The sequence below is a fragment of the Onthophagus taurus genome, chromosome 8 (genome assembly GCF_036711975.1).
Source record: "Onthophagus taurus isolate NC chromosome 8, IU_Otau_3.0, whole genome shotgun sequence".
Classification (NCBI taxonomy): domain Eukaryota; kingdom Metazoa; phylum Arthropoda; class Insecta; order Coleoptera; family Scarabaeidae; genus Onthophagus; species Onthophagus taurus.
Window position 1 is genome coordinate 10,673,564 of NC_091973.1, and position 16,972 is coordinate 10,690,535.

Here is a 16,972-nt window from a genome sequence, read left to right on the forward strand (position 1 = left end):
TTCTTTTATATGTTTAAATGTTTTATTGACTCCTTGGTGTAATCCTATTGGTGTATTATGATATTCTTTTAATATTTCCTGAATTTGGTCTTTAGTTAAATCTTGTTCGTTATGAATAATAGAAAATTGTATGTCAGTATTTAGGAAAACATATCTAAGCATGGTTCTAATGGAAGATATTTTTAATCGATATTCCTGTATATATGAATCTTTTAAGTATAAATTGTTGATATTATTCGCTATACAATCATCTTTTAATTGTATAAATAGAGAAAACATAATAGAATAATCAGGTTTAGTGGAATAATTATTAGAAACGATTAACACAAATTTATTACTTTTTTTATGTTGAAAATACGAAATGTAACCAAGCTGTAGATCAGTTGTTGTATTCAAAATAAATTTTTCTTCCTCAGAAAGGTTTGAAAAATTTCAATCGGAGAAAATGATTTCAGTTTGATCGATATTGGAAGCGTTAAAATGATACTTGCTGGTGTCAATTATGTTATTATTTTTGATGACCTTTTTATTAATCTGATTTAAATAGTTCGAATATGGTGTATCAGTTTCAACGTGTCGACAAAATGTGGAATCAGGTGGTGGAATACGAGATAAACAATCAGCATTACGATTTTGAGTACCAGGTTTATAATTTATGTCATATTCATATTCTTCTAGTTTTAAATCGTAACAAACGAGATGACGGATTTGTGACATTTTGTTGGCGCATTAAGTAGATCGGTGGCTTGTGATCTGTGTAGATTTGAAACTTTCGTCCGTATAAGTATAGACGGAAATGTTGAACACACCAAACGATAGCTAAAAACTCTCGTTCGATGGTTGAGTAGTTTAATTCTGCTTTATTTAAAGTACGGCTTGCATACGCCAACGGTTTGTCATCTTGGGATAAAACTCCACCAATAGAATGTTGTGAAGCATCTGTAGTAACGGAAAACTGCTTAGAAAAATCGGGATATTGGAGAATCGGGGGATTAGTTAATTTGTCTTTGAGATCCAGAAATGACCTTTCACAAATTGGAGTCCAGTCAAAACTAACATTACCTTTTAATAAACGAGTTAAAGGATTTGCTACTTCTGAGAAATTGTTTATGAATCATCGATAATATGATGCGGTCAACACATTATTCATTAATCTTTGAAAAGTTGCGGGTGTATTTTTTAAACTCATTGGACATCTTTTGAATTGAAAATGGTCATAAAATGAGAATGCAGTATACAGTTTACTCTGGTTGTCTAAAGGAATTTGATGAAATCCCGTTGCTAAATCGATTACACTAAAATATTTCGAATTTCCTAATTGCTCTAGGATTTCTGTTATATTGGATAACGCATCACCTTCAGAAATTTCATTTAATTTTCTACAATATACGACTAAACGCCATCGTTTATTACCTTGACTATCGGGCTTTTTGGGAACTAAAAGAATTGGGGAATTGTATGGTGATTTGCTAGGTTCGATTATATCATCATTTAACATTTGAGTAATTTGGTTTTGAACTTCAGTCCGCTGAGCTTGTGGAAGACGATATGGCTTTATAAAAATGGGTTTGTCCCTGGATAATGTTATGTTATGAGCAGAGCCGCGACGTTTCGGGCTGTAATAGTAACATGCTTCTATCGAGCACATCGATGTGCCGCAACTTAACAATACTAGTTGAATGCTGGTCTATGTAAGATTTGGAGGGGTTGTCCGCGGTGCAGCGTTCAATGCGTGTTTGGCCGATTGTCCGACTAAAACTCAACCAGTGGCGTGGAATGTTTATCGCTATGTAAAATTGTAATTTATATAAAAAAATAACAATTTGTTAATGTAAAAGGGCGTTTCCTGTTAATCTGTATTGTTTAAAATTTATATTTAGCATTTTCTATAATTTTAAAGAATGAATTGTTTATGAAGTCTGGTAATATACGAAAATCTACAGGAAAATCACGTATCTAGTAGTAGATCCTTGTTACAAGTTGCTAGTACAAGTGCTTCTAAATGTTCGCAAGTTAATGATGTACGTTTTGACGTTAAAATGTCTTTGAAAGTCGAAAAAGTTCTTTCAACGTCGCAACTTGTTAGAGGGGTATATATAAAATAATTTGAATACAACTCGGAATGTTCAAACGTTAAATTGTTGTTGGAATGTAATTGTTGCAATGTTTTTAAATCCGGATTTCTATCAAATATTGTATTAATTTTTTTACGTAAACGATAAGAAAATTTACCTGATACTCTTTCTAATTTGTTTATAATTTCTTTTAATTTATTTATTGACTCCTCCAGTTTTATGCCCGATTGCTCAAAATATTTGATGCCGTTATTTATATCTGCAAAGTTTGTTTTAATATATAGCAAATGTTCTTTTAAAGATGGATTTTTCAATAATTCTTTGCATTCTACAATGCTTTTGGAATCATTGTTTAAAGATTCGATAACGTTTGCTACCAATAGGAACAATAAAATAATATAAACAACCAGACAACAAAACTAGGAAAATAATTCGCAAAAAAAACTGTAGAAAACGTAGGGAATATAAATTCGTTACTACTCTATTGAACGCTCAATACCTAACCGGCTGACCGCTATATGTGACGTAATGTGGCCCGTGTGGTCCGAGTCTCTACCGTAATAGGCCCCATACACCTGCATACATATTGGGCAACTTGATGTTGCGCAACAAAGTGTTGTACAAACATGGTTAGCCATACACTGTGCGCTATTTTATGCAAACCTCAGTTGTATGTGTTGCGTTCATACGGAAACATGCCATCTGACGAAGCGGCCTGTTTAGCTATAATAATTGCTATAACCTCCGAGGATGTTGGTATTAAAAAAAGAAGGAGGAAGAGGAGAGTATGGATGAAAGAGTGGTTGAAGAAAAGATCCCTTTTTAGCCACGCAAATCTCCTCAAGGAACTTCAATTGAGTTCACCACTAGATTACAAAAATTATTTACGAATGGACCCCACTACTTTTGGCGAATTATTGGTAATGATAACACCACTTATAGAAAAACAACATACTATAATGAGAGAAGCAATATCACCCAAGCAAAGGTTATTTGCAACTTTACGATACCTTACTTCTGGGCTTACTTACGAGGGTTTAAAGTTCGAAACAGCAATAGCTGCTCAAACACTTGGAAAGATTATTATAGAGACCTGTGACGCAATCATAAAGGTTTTGAAGAAATATATAAAGGTAAGTAATTATTACTTTATTAACGTTCATTAAAATAACAATACAAATAATATGAACTAAAAATAAACAAAGTAATATAAAACCTGAAAAACTGAAGTTATTTGACTGTTGGGCAACTTTCTCCTACTACAATATATTTAAATAAAATCTGGGTCTGGATATGGGTCTTCTGGTCTGCCTATCTGTACCGGAGCTGGGGAGTAATGAGTTTTTGTATTATTTGAATGTGATGGGTACACGTATTGGGATGAATGTTGTGGTCTGTTCTCTAGAGTGGTGATTTGTACTGGAGATGGAGGGTATGATTGAGATAGACTACTATTACTTGTATGAGGTGAATATCCGTATGAAAGTAGACGTGAGTTTGGCTCATTTATTGTTACAGAATTTCTGTGAAGGGTTCCAAAACGCCCTTCATATAAGATGTCGCTAATGGCCTTTTTCGCGTGAATTTGCTGCTCGGGCGACATTTTCACTAGCTCCAGTGCCCAACTTTTCGCTAGAATGTCTACCTCATTGTTGGAAGCACGCAGATGTTGGCAAGCCATTCTTAATAATTCATTTCGGGTCTGAGATTCCTCGGTTGTCCCTTTTCGTTTTGGAGCTCTACGTCCTGTGGCAGCTTCCGGCATTTCTATTTCTTGAGAAGTATCTGGATTTTCCTCTTCTGCTGCATTTGCTTCTGGGTTACCATCGTCCCGAGAAGAATCCTATAAAAGGCCAAAATGGGTTTATAATATTCCTACTTTTCTTTATTAAACAATTCTATAAATAATAATTGAAGAGTCCACTGCAAAAAGGCGGAATTTCAAGAAATCTTTCGTCTTTTTTGCAGTGGGCTCTTCAATTGTGCATGATTCAAGGTGCAATTCTATAAATTATTATTAAAAAGCTACCACAAAGTGAAAATGAGTGGAGAGCTGTAAGTAAAGATTTTGAAACGAAGTGGAATTTTCCACTTTGCTTAGGGGCAATAGACGGTAAACATATACACATATTTAAACTCCCCGGAACAGGCTCCTATTACTTCAACTATAAGCATTCATTTAGTATTGTTTTAATGGGAATTGTAAATGCAAACTATGAATTCTTGATTGTTGATGTGGGCGCTAATGGACGTGTTTCTGATGCAGGGGTGTTTTCAAATACCTTCTTCTATAAAAAACTTGTAGAAAAGAACTTGGGCCTTCCTGAACCGGAAAATTTGCCTTTAACTAATACCAAAGTGCCTTGTGTTTTCGTAGGGGATGACGCTTTCCCACTTCTGGAGAATTTAATGAAACCATTCAGCAAGAGAAACCTCACCAAGGAAGAAAAAATTTATAACTACAGGGTGTCACGCAGCCGTCGGATTATTGAAAATGCATTTGGGATACTAGCTTCTCGATTTAGAATTCTGTTAAGTCAAATTAATCTATGTCCAGAAAAAGCTGTTACTATAACAGTAGCATGTTGCTATTTGCACAACTTTTTACGACATAAAAATGTAGAGTGTTACTTCCAAGGATGGCATAGATGAAAATATAAATACCGGAGAGTTTACAAATGCTGATTGGAGAGCAGATCCTACGTTACAAACACTACAACCACTTCAAGGGAGAAACAGTACAACAACAGCAAAAGAAGTAATAGCACAGTTTTGTAATTACTTTAATACTGTTGGAGCTGTTCCGTGGCAGGACAACATTATATCTTAACTATAAATTATCTGTTTTTCACAGTTGTGCTTAAAAATATATTACTTTTTAAATAAATTATTTCAAAATAATATCAGCATTTAAATAATAACTGATTTGATTACTTACCCTGCCTTCATTTTCAGTCTCTTGGGGCTCGTCCATGGTAGAAGTCCCTGGTAATTGACTTTCTTGGTCTCTGAGGAAATCTAATTCTTTAAAATACCATAAACTTGGTTCATAAAGATTTTCGGTGCCTGTGCCAGATCTATAGCTCGCCACTACTTTTTTCAATTCCCTCCGATACACAGTACGCAAAACATTTATTTTCTTTCGCACCATCTCTCTATCGGCGCTAGGTTCTATTTCCTTTAATGTTTCGATTAGTTTTTCATACGCGACGTTCTTCTTGTTTCTATTTTTGTACACATCACTCTTCACTTTCCACACTTCTGGCAACTGGCGATATAGATTAATAAATTCGCTCCAAAAGTCTTTGTTGTTTATAAAGTTCGCCATTTTAAAATTATCAGTACTACTAGTGTGTGGCGTATGCGGAACTTGTCCAAACCTGCCCTTAACTGTACAACCTCTCGAGCCAGGACCCATATATGATGCAATAGTTGCACAACGTCATCCGTTGCGCAATTAATTTCAAACAATTTTGAATTTCTACAACTTGTTGCGCATCACGTTGAACAACGCCATACACCATACAATTTTTGCACAACAGCCTCTGTTGTGCAATTTGTTCGCAGATGTATGGGCCCTTTAAGGCGACGAGCCGCCAATGAGTTGCCCGACAACGTCGCGGCTCTGGTTATGAGAGTTTGAATCGGTATGTGTAAAACATCATTCTTTAAGTGAAAAATATCACAAAATTGGTGACAAATATCTAGAATTGACTTTCGTTCTTCGTCATTTAAATGTGTGGTAGGAATCTGGTTTGTTAATTCTTCAATGCGATTATTAAAAGGAGTAGACGAAAATGTTAAGATGTGATAATTATCAGGTTTATCAAACTCTAAATTTCGACAATCGATCACTTTATCTTCTTGAGTTGAATTTAAAATACTTATTTTATATAAACCATTAACAGGTTGAGCAATAGAATTAGCAATATAAACTCCGGGAAGCATTTTCTTTTGTAAGCAGATACTTAGCTGATCATTTCGTGCGGGAATTTTAGCGATATATTCAAATCGGGCTGATACAGTGACTTGTAATGGACACGATATCGGAAATTGAAAATTAATGTCATTCAATTTTAAGGAAAGTGTTAAATTTTCGTATCAGATATTTGCTTTGTGTTTGACAAAGAAATTGCGACCGATTATACCGTCAACAGATATGGGAAAATCCTTTGGAACAATGTGTATCGGATTCATAATTTTATGAGTTTCAGAAATGTTAAATACGCCCATTGCTAAACCCAAGGAGGATACAGCATCTTTCGTTATACCACGTAACATTACTGTTTTATCAGAACCGTTATCGAGATACATTTTAGCAATCTTATTCGCCGCTAATTGAAGTGGTAAATCAACACAAGTCGTGTTTCCCTCAGTGCATTGTATATTAAAAACATGATTTTGATTAGAAATTGAAGTTTTAAAAATAGTAGAATCAGAGATAGTAGAATTAGAAGCAGAGCTCATTAACGGTGAGTCATTGGCGGAATTTGCAGAATTAATAGTTGGGCATGAAATTGTAGAAGACAAGTGTTTTATTTCATATCGCGAGCTCGAGTTACTGTGCCCGACGTACTCGGCTCTTGGTCGTTTCCCGACTGAAAATTTCTTGGAAGTTCGTTTTTATTGTCGGTATAACTGTTCTGAAAATTTTGACTACGATTAAAATTCGATCTGAAGTTGGGATTAGAATTTGTTTGTTTTTACGGATTCTGTGGATTGTTTCGAAGAGAGTTATTATATTGACGTTTCCTACACTGGTTTATGGTATGACCTAAGTGTTTACAATAATTACAACTAATTTGGTGAACATTTGCTTAGATTTTCACATTTGGGTTGCGATTTGGAAATGATAATGGACTTGGACTGGAACCTAAATTTGTTTTGCATTGATTCGCTCTATGATTCAATTTTCCACAACGAAAACATTTAACTTTACTCGCGAAACTTGATCTGTTTGTATTTAAAACGCTCTCTTCTTCGCAAGCTGCTTCGACAGCGTCTTCGAACTTATTAAATCGGCTGGTTTCAATAACTAACTAAATTGGATCTTTTAAACCTTCTACAAATGCTTTTAAGGCAGATTTTGCATTTAAATTTCTAACAATATCCGCGGATTCTTGACCTTTACTTGCAATGCAGGCATCAGTGAGATCTAATGTTAAACGTTCTATACGGTTAGCAAAAGTTCTAATATCTTCGTTCGGATATTTTCTCGAAGTGAGCAGTTGGGTCTGCATTTGCGCGATTGTTCTTTTCTCTAAATACTGTTCTTGTAGAATCTTTTTTAAATCATCCCAGGTTGCGTACGTTTTGTATTTAATTAAATTAGAAGCGGAACCACACAATTTTGAAATTATAACATTTAAAAACATGTCTTTATCGACGCGAGCCATTGCGGTGCTTGTAACAATGTCGCAACAGGCAACAAACTTATGCAAATTTTCCCGATCGCCACTGAATTCGGGGATCATTTTAAGACAAACATCAATAGCAAATGACATAATGGTGGCGTCGAGTCCGGATTGTTTGGGGGATCGGTCGCGGCACTACACTGCACAACTCTGGTAATGATGAATCTTGTATCCACAACCAGATGGTGGTCGGCAGCTGAAGTCGTGAAGAGTAGATGGTGCGCTGTCTTCCAGGAATGACCAGTTTCACCGATAACCAAAATTGATTGATGTGATTCCTCCAGATTTCCTCTTCGTAGCCGACAATCAGACGTTTTCGCTCCGGTTTTTGGGTAACTGTAGCACTTTTCGTTTTGTCAACCCCACACCTGATACCACTTTTGTTATGTGGGTGTTGGTCAAACCAAATAAAAGACAGTTTTCTTCTAATTATATTAACTTTAACTTTATTTCCAGCACTCTTCGTGTAACGTACCCGTTCGATCAGTAATTACAATAGATTGCAGTTAGTGATGATAGATGATTTTGCATTCAATGTTTTATAATAGTTCCGGGCACGTGATTGTGACGATACAATCGACCAATCCCAGAATGACATATAAAATAATGAGTTCAAGACCATCGATATCAGAATCAGCAATTTAGCAATGAAAACAATTATAGTAACCAATTCTGATGACGTTGCTATTTTACACAATTTAGTAAACAATTAATTGTATAAACAAACATCTATGAACTAGAAAATATTATAAACAATTCTATTAAATTGATGGGTGTAAAGGGTGCTTTACAACACATTTAATACTTTTGCATGCATTGAAAAGTCATCTAAGAGATGACATGCGACCACTCTTGTAGCAACAGGAGGCGCGACTACTGGAGTGTTAAATAATTTGTATTAATAAACGTTGGCTTCATAATAATTAAAGTAAATATCGTCTGTCATTTGAAAATATTGGTTATTAAACATGAAGAAATTCTGACTACATACTAATTCAAGTAGGTTGGATAGGGCTAAAATGTTTACAAATTTAAGTTGCAATTCAGTACGCCTTTCAATTAAGACTGTAGTCTCACGGTCACAGAGTTTTTGAGGGGCCCAGGAGACGGACGTTCGGAAGCAAGAAGACGGGACTTATTTCTCCATATGCCCCGCCCCTTACAGATATCGATTTTTTGCTGTTCTCAATCTATTTATCTTTTGCCCAAGCAATCCGTTTCAATTGAATGTGTTTATATTACTCGTTTTTTATGGAGAATATAGAAAAAGACGGAAATACGGGAATAGTAAGTAGCGTTTTCATCAGTAAATATCTAATAGAACAAGGATTTTGTGGATTATGCAGATGAACACAAATCAAAAATTTTATGTAAAACGCGGTACTGTAAAGACAAATAGTGGTTTGTAACAAATATTGACAAGAAATTTACCGATAAATTGTACACAGTTGAGAAATGTACACAATTGTAGAAAATAATAGACAAAATTAATTTACTAATAGATAATTGGGAGTAAGAAATACCAAAAAGGTCCTTACTCTTTCAATGCGAGGTTATAGGAACAAAAATTTTAATAGAGCAAGATCAAGAAACGGTTGAATCTTTACTTTTATTGTTATATCTAGGGTGTTTTATTTCTAATGGTTAAACTACTAGTGTGCCGTGGATCCACCAATTCAGGCAACATGTTGTCAAAATAAAATTTTTTCAACTTTTCTTTCATTTTGTCGTTCCAAAAATTAGGATCTTTAGAAATCTAAAAAAAATAGTAATATAAACAATGATAATATTAAACATTTGTTATTGTATCTTTATACCATTTCTATCTCGATACCATGTGGTGTCCATACAACAAAATAACACGAATTGCAACGTGTTATATGTAATAGTCCTTGAATTTGGAAGTAGTAATCGTGACCTCTATTTAAAACCATTTTATTATTTATAAGTTTACAAAATTTAATTATCCCTTCTTCTGTTGCCGCTCTTGGCGTTAATTTCTTTGCTGAAAAGGGACATTTGATTTCACACAAGAAATCCTCCCCTATTAGCCCATCTGGTTATGCAGCTAAATAACAGTCCGTCTTATCAATAAACAAACCACACGGCAAAACATTTACTTGTCGTTCGTTTTCAAGTTGTTGCCTAGCGATAGGTTCTTTTTCAATGCCATATTGCATTGCTATTGTCGGATGAAAGGATTGGTAAATTAAATATTTGACAATATTTGATGGATTAGTGCTCTCCCTCTTCTTACAAATTCTTCCGAAGTTGGAAGCTGTGAGCCGCTTACTTCTTTCCTCGTACCAAAGCTGACTATTGGAATGTCCCGCTGTCCTAATTTCTATTTCCGCTAACTCGTCTTCCGGTTTGTAAATATTTCATAAAAACGCTTCTTTTTTAGCGGTGTATTTAGCGGGCGACATATCTGGTATCAATTCATCTAAACCGTAATTTTCATTAACTGGTTGCACTACTACTTTACGTCTCTGTTGGAAAATTTTACGTTTAGAAACACGCCCTGAATTTAATTCGGAATACCTTTGAGTGTATACTCCTAAATTATTTCCAGATAATTTTTTATGAATACTTTTAATTGCTTCTCCTTTGGTGTTGTATGAGATAGTTGTTACATTACACCTCAAATTGTAACCAAATCTTCTACAATAATTAATTCGTTTACCTGCCACATATTTTGCGATAACGAAATTGTAACATTCCGCCACATTTCTCGACATATTTGTTAATAAACTGTGTGCATTGAAAATTAGACGGTTCACGAATGAATTGATGTCATCATCTAACCCACAATTTTTTAATTCTTCTATCCAATTACATTCGCCTAATTGTTGGCGTTTACAAAAGTATGTTTTGCAATTGGAATGATCACCAAATACATGATGTACACTATTTGCAAGGTCTTGCGATAAGAGCCTTACATTTTTATGGAGTGCCCTATATTTAGCAGCAGATAGAGCAGCCGTTCGAAGCCTACGGATATTGTTTTCTACTAACTTCCTTAACAGGAACGTTGAACAGGAACGAACGTAACTGAATTTTCGTCCACTTATTTCTTTTAATCTTACGCAATAATTCCGCAAAAGATGATTAGAGCATTTAATCCTTTGTACCAATTGCTTCCCGTAGGGTCTTACATTTAGAAATTTTCGGTACACACTGCTGTCCCCATCTCCTACCAATTGCTCTTTTTGAAGCCCTCTGCAATTATAGATGCTTCCATCCCTGTAGAAGGCCGATTAAAATTTTTGGTACATGCGTGGGGTTTAGCTTCAATATTTAGAGCGGTTGCTCTTTCACATATAATACAAAATTTATTTCTTATTCCCTAAAAGATTATTTTTTTTGTTCGCATCCCTATTATGCAGGCCTAAGAATGAACAGGATTTACTCAATCATTTTATAATGATACACGTTACAAGCGTTTGGACCAAACACCATCAACAATAACCGTTAATAATGGAACACCAAATTTATCTATGTCGCCATTTTCCTTTGCTAATTGTACTTCTTCGTTACCTGCTTTTTCTATTTCACTCCAAGTACATTCTCCAACAACTGTGTGTAAATCTTCTTGATGTTTATAATATAGACGCTTAGATATAGGTGGTATGTTGAGTGAAGCTGTTATTTCACTCAGTTGTTGGAAACCATTTCCAGACATAATAGTACCAGAAACAGCCGCCATATTAACATTAGGTTGACTAAAAGGATTTTCAGAGTACATTTCTAGTTGTGATTTAGCTTGCAAAGCCGTCTCTATTTTCTTTAACAAACTGTAAATTTGCTACAGTACAGTTATATAACGCAACGTGTTTATGTTCAATTAGTTGCTTTACTATGTAACCCACATCCACAATACGGCGACCAGTCGACATTGCACTATAAAAATAATTCTTCTATTAAAATATGCGATCACTATGTTTTTATTACCCTCATTTTATTGATTACTTATATATGATTACCTGTACATTATCATGTAATAATTCTAAAATGGGAGAAGTGTTTATTGGTAATTGAGGGGAGGGTTGATTTGGAATAATCTGATCTATTCTGTAAAAAATGTTATATGTAGTTAATTCTCATAATTATTTATATCTTATAATATTCACATACCCAAAATAAATAGCAACATTCTCAGCTACAGGGATTTCTATTCACTCACTATGTGATTGAATAATTCTACAAATGTGCGAAGAAAAATGTCAACATGTACTATCGGCTTCGGGGAAATTATAATAAATCAAGAGTATGATAAAGATTTGCCTTCGCGAGGCTCTACTGGCTTGAATCGCTCTCTTCTTTTTTGATTTCAATTTACAAAACGACGTTTTAGTTTTACCCATATTTTACATACAATATTTATAAAGTCACTGTCTCAAACTTAAATCACTAATCACTAATTAAACACTAAATCTATACACTAAACTAAACTATTCAACCAAAGGACCGAAATACCAAAACCATAATTATCCTATATACATAAACCGTTCAAAACAGGAAATCAGTCGTAATTTAAAATAAAATTCGTATTTTTTGTATTTTTATTTAAAACCATTTTTAATACTAAACCAAAATATTTATTACTACTAAAAAAAATTAATAATAGTAATGTTTAGGAAATTAATAATTGAAGTTACCTAGTTCAATGGCGGACCTAATTATAATAAAAAATAAATAATCAGAATTTAATTCGGTTACCTTAAACTATACATTTATATAGTATTCAGCTTCACCTACTTATATAGTTTTATTTCAAAGCAATTGAAACAATGCTATTCATACGAAATGGTCGAAATATACGATAAGATCGTAAACGATGCAATGTAAATAAACAGACCGCTCGCACAATCTGTTTGGCCACACCATGCACCCTTTGAGGGCGCAGCTAAATTGAAATTAGCAAAGAAATTAGAATATTCTTACCGTGGGAAATTCCAATCTAGCTCATTTATACCAAAAAATTTCAAAAAAATGTATATATAAAAAGTAACCGGAAAATTATTATCTACTGCACCAAGGACTCGGTTTCGAAACTTTTCTTAAATCTCTTCCTAATCTCCGTTATTATCAACAATTATCTAAATATCTCACCGTGAGGCCCTAGAGTTAGTCTTTCTATATATTTTTTATTTGAAAGTTTTTTGTCTATATCAAACGGTAACTGCGTTCTATTGGAATTAAATTTTCGGCCCTGAGAATACAGCCTTAACTGATCTTAATGATTGTAATTGTCTCTTTTATGGGGAGATTGGCATAAAGAATTGTAATATCAAAAGATATAAGTCTAGTTTTCCTAGAAATAATTAAATTTGTGGTCTTTTTTATGAGATCCTGTGAATTTAAAACATTATAATGAAAACTATCCTCAAAAGTTGCAAAAAGGAATTTTTGAATGATTGTAGCGACTCGACAAGTTACGGTGTTATTATTACCAATAATGGGTCTAATGCCTTTATTTTAATGCCATTAATGCCATTTTTAGGGGTGATTTGATTCTAAATGAAATCACGGATTTTATGAAAGATTTTTCATGAAATTCATAAATTTTAACGAATAAATTATATAATAGTTTTACTTTTAAATTTTTACTACTAAGCCACACTTTTACCACCTCTAGTTAAAGTGGTTGTTAACTTTAACTAATGGTTAGCACAAAAATCGGCTTTTACCACCATATTTACCTTGTTGATAGCGCTAACTAATAGTTATTTTCGGTCTATCCTTAACTATCGGTTTGGGGGTCGGGTTAAATATTTACCTCATTGATAAACTTGGTTCAAGGTATTTTTAACCAGATGGCGTATCATAAATCTAACCTAAAATCATAATAAATGCTTACGTTCGCTCAAAACTCCATAATAGTGATTAAAACGGTGTTATTGTCGTGTTATAACAGTGTTACACAGAGATAGAATAAAAAATCATGGATTTCGAAAGATTTGAAATTGATGAGCAAGAAATCTTGGAGAAAATTAATTTTAACAGAATAGACTACGTCTGCCATCAAACTGATGAATTTATTAAAAGATTTCGATTATCAAAGGAATGTGTGTTTTCACCACATCTTAGCACAAATTGATAATGACATCAAACCACGAACGAGGAGGTATTATATATGTATAGTACCTAGTTTTTATCACTAGAAGAATTAATAATTAATTTTTTTTAGAAATTCTGCAATCCCTGTTTCAAATAGATTGTTGCTTACTTTAAGATTTTTTTGCTACAGGCAACATGTTATTGGATGTAGCTGACTTTTATGGAATCAGCGAATCATTAGCTTACCAATTTTCGTTGGCAATTAAACAACTTTTTCCTTAACTGATTTAATTTATTTTTAACGAAATTTGGCACAATACGGTGGTTTGACCATTCGACGATATCAATACAGTTTTTACAATAATTTTAACTCTAATGCTAATAATGATCACTCTAATAATGATTCTTTGTTCTTCCCCTACTTATAACTAAATCCCTTCTTTAACTTTTGCAACTTGGTGGTCTGACAATTTGACCAATGAAAAAGCTTTTATAATGAAATTCTGAGAAATGCATTTCAAGTCCGTATGCGTAAACGTAAGCAAAATTTGAAACAAAGAAAAAGTGTAACCTATTTGTTGCAAAAATTACGAAGTTAGATTAACAAGAATTAACGACAAAGTAATAATTCATTTTAACAAATACAATTTAAAAACGAAGGGTGGATTACAACATCCCTCCCCCCTTATTTTTGAAAATTGTACCGCGGGTTAGTGGTACAATTTTCAATTTCGACTTCTTCGGTTGCGGCTGATAATTCTATATCTTTATTTTGAATGTTTTCCTTAATTCTATTTCGACGATACAGCTTATATTTAACATATATAAGGTAAACAATAAAAATAATAACGATAAAAACAAAGAAAATTCCTATACCAAAATTAACATGATGAAAATATGACGGCGATGAAAGAGGATAATTTGCTTCTATTGTTAGTGAATTTATTTTATTACTAATTTTTTGTAGTTCGGTAACATCTGTGTTTGGTATTACGAGTGGATTGGTTAATACCGGTAAGTATGAACTTTTTACATAGGTTTCTAAATTTGAAATACTATAAAAAGAATGAACAAATTCAAAGGTGATAAGTACGAAGTGATCTTTTTGAACAAAATTTCTTTTGTGTTTTTAAAATTAAAGAATTTGTATACGCCGCACAATTTGGGTGTAATGTTAAAATTCCGGTTTTATTTAAGGTAACTGATATTCGCTCAGTACCTGGTGTACACGATCTATCTATGTGTTCTGTTTTAGGTACTGCGTAAAGCCATGAATTAATTGAAGATAATTGAATAAATAGAGAAATCTGCAATTGCATTACTCGTTTATCACAATTATCGGGAATGTGCGACCTAGGCACGAATAGACTCGCTTCGCAGCCTCCGTACATGTGGACTAAATAAATTGGTTTTGTTTGCTTACAGACGTAGGTAGCTGAACCTTTTGTGCACGCTTGCAACTCTTGCAAATTCATTTGGAAATAATATTGTTTAAAGGCGTCAATGATCAGGTAAGGTTCTTTTGGTGCTATGAAGATGTAATTTGAGTCGTTTAAAGCAATGGGTGCGCTAGTAAAGTAAGTAATGTTCAGCAAATTACCCTGATTTGATATCATAGATGTTAACAGTATTTCATATGAAGATTCAATTTGTTCGAGTACGATCGTTTTCGCGTTAATAGCTGTTAAATTTTTACTAAAATCGTTTACGTGTTGTGTTATGTTGTCTAAACTGTTTTTGACGTTCGCGAAATTTGAAGATGACCGAAGAATATGAATGGTATTCTGAACTATACTTATTTGTTGTTTAAGGAGATTGTGTAAATGTTGTTGATCGTTTTGAAGCTTAATTATTTGAGAATATTAATATTCGGCATCGTTTTGATCTAAAGTTCCGAAAAGAGTTTTCGAAACTGTTCCGATCGCATTGATTAATCCGCGTTTTGTTCGCGTAGAGAGTTCTTCTCCCAACATGTTTAATATAACCTTATGTTTGTTAGTTAATTGTTCCATGACATATCATAATAACTTTTTTAGGGAAGTTCCACATTGGGGAGGATATTGGGTTACGGTTTTGCAAATTAACAATAATTGTTGATTATAAAATTGGATAGAATTGAATTCATCATGATATTCTTCTAAGTCTAAGTGAGTAACTAATTTCCATTCAGCGTTTGATAATTTTAATTTGTTTAACTTTTCGTAGTGTAATCCAGAAGTAGTTTCAAGAAGAGTGTTGTTATAGTAATGAGTATTACCATTTACCTCGCCATGGTAAATAATGAAAATCCAAAATGGAAACCAAGTTAGAAGTGACATATTGGATGGAAACCTGGAACAACATAATTGAGTTTTTATTGAGTAGCCTCAATAAATTTCTTTAATCGGTTAATATGAACTTTTGTGTTTTTATTTTTGACCTTTATAGTGTAATTTACATTTGAATTTCTTTTTGTTATTTCATAGGGACCAGTGTATAATGGAAGTAATTTTTTAGATTTTCCTATTGGTTTTGTCTCGTTTGATAGTAGTACCTTGTTACCTACATTGAAATGGATATCTTTGGCGTTTTTGTCATATTGTTCTTTAGCGGTTTCTTTAGCTCTTAGCAATGTTTCACGGGCATTGCATGTGTATGTTGCAACCGAGATTTGAGTTCGTTATAGTAGTCGTCGTAATTGTAAAGTATTTCAGGATTTTTTATCACTGTAGACGGTAAGATCGCCTTATGTCCGAATAACAATTCAAACGGAGTAAAACCGGTAGATGTATGCGGAGTAGTGTTATATGTGAATGTGGCAAACGGCATGAATTCATCCCAGTTATTCATGTCTTTGTTGATGAAATTTCTAAGATATTCGGTTAGAGTTCTATGACTTCTTTCCAGACTTCCGTTACTTTGCGGATGGTAACTAGTCGTTGGGATACTTTTCATTTTTAATATTTTACAGGTTTCTTTGAAAATTTGACTAAGGAAATTGGTACCTTGGTCAGTTAGTACCATTTTGGGTGTACCGAATTTGCAAATTATGTTACAGGCAAAAGTATTGGCTTCTTGGTTTTGAATTGGAATCGCTATAGAAAATTTGCTGAGATCGTCTTGACAAGTGAGCAGATATTTGTTGAACTGTTCAAAAGTAGTTTCTTTTTTGAGAATTGAGTTGAATAATTTGAGCAAAATTTTTAATGAAACGTCGGTAACAAGATGCGAGACCGAGAAAACTCTGTAGTTGTTTCTGATTTTTTGGAACAGGAAAGGTAGATACTGCGTCAATTTTTCTACCATCGGGTTTATGCCTTCTCCGGAAATAACATAACCTAAGTACGTAACTTCTTTTTGAAGAAAATGACATTTATTTGGCTGTAACTTTAAATTGTGTTCGCGTAGTTGTTGGAAAACTTCAATAAGTGGTAAGTTATGAGC

At 33.6% G+C, this 16,972-nt stretch overlaps 1 protein-coding gene and 1 long non-coding RNA gene across 2 annotated transcripts; one reads left to right on the forward strand and one right to left on the reverse strand.

Moving 5' to 3' along the window:
- Window positions 1-3,209: 3,209 nt before the first annotated feature.
- On the reverse strand, window positions 3,210-5,602 carry LOC111417943 (uncharacterized). Its single transcript, XM_023050375.2, has 2 exons — window positions 5,014-5,602; window positions 3,210-3,918 (listed from the first exon to the last, which is right to left on the reverse strand). The coding sequence occupies exons 1-2, from the start codon at window positions 5,491-5,493 to the stop codon at window positions 3,346-3,348; spliced, it is 1,053 nt and encodes a 350-aa protein (XP_022906143.2). The 5' UTR covers window positions 5,494-5,602; the 3' UTR covers window positions 3,210-3,345.
- A 7,526-nt stretch (window positions 5,603-13,128) lies between these two features.
- LOC111418314 (uncharacterized) lies at window positions 13,129-15,949 on the forward strand. The gene is made up of 3 exons (XR_002706808.2): window positions 13,129-15,060; window positions 15,586-15,696; window positions 15,755-15,949. It is a non-coding gene; the product is annotated as an uncharacterized lncRNA (long non-coding RNA).
- The last annotated feature ends 1,023 nt before the right edge of the window (window positions 15,950-16,972 follow it).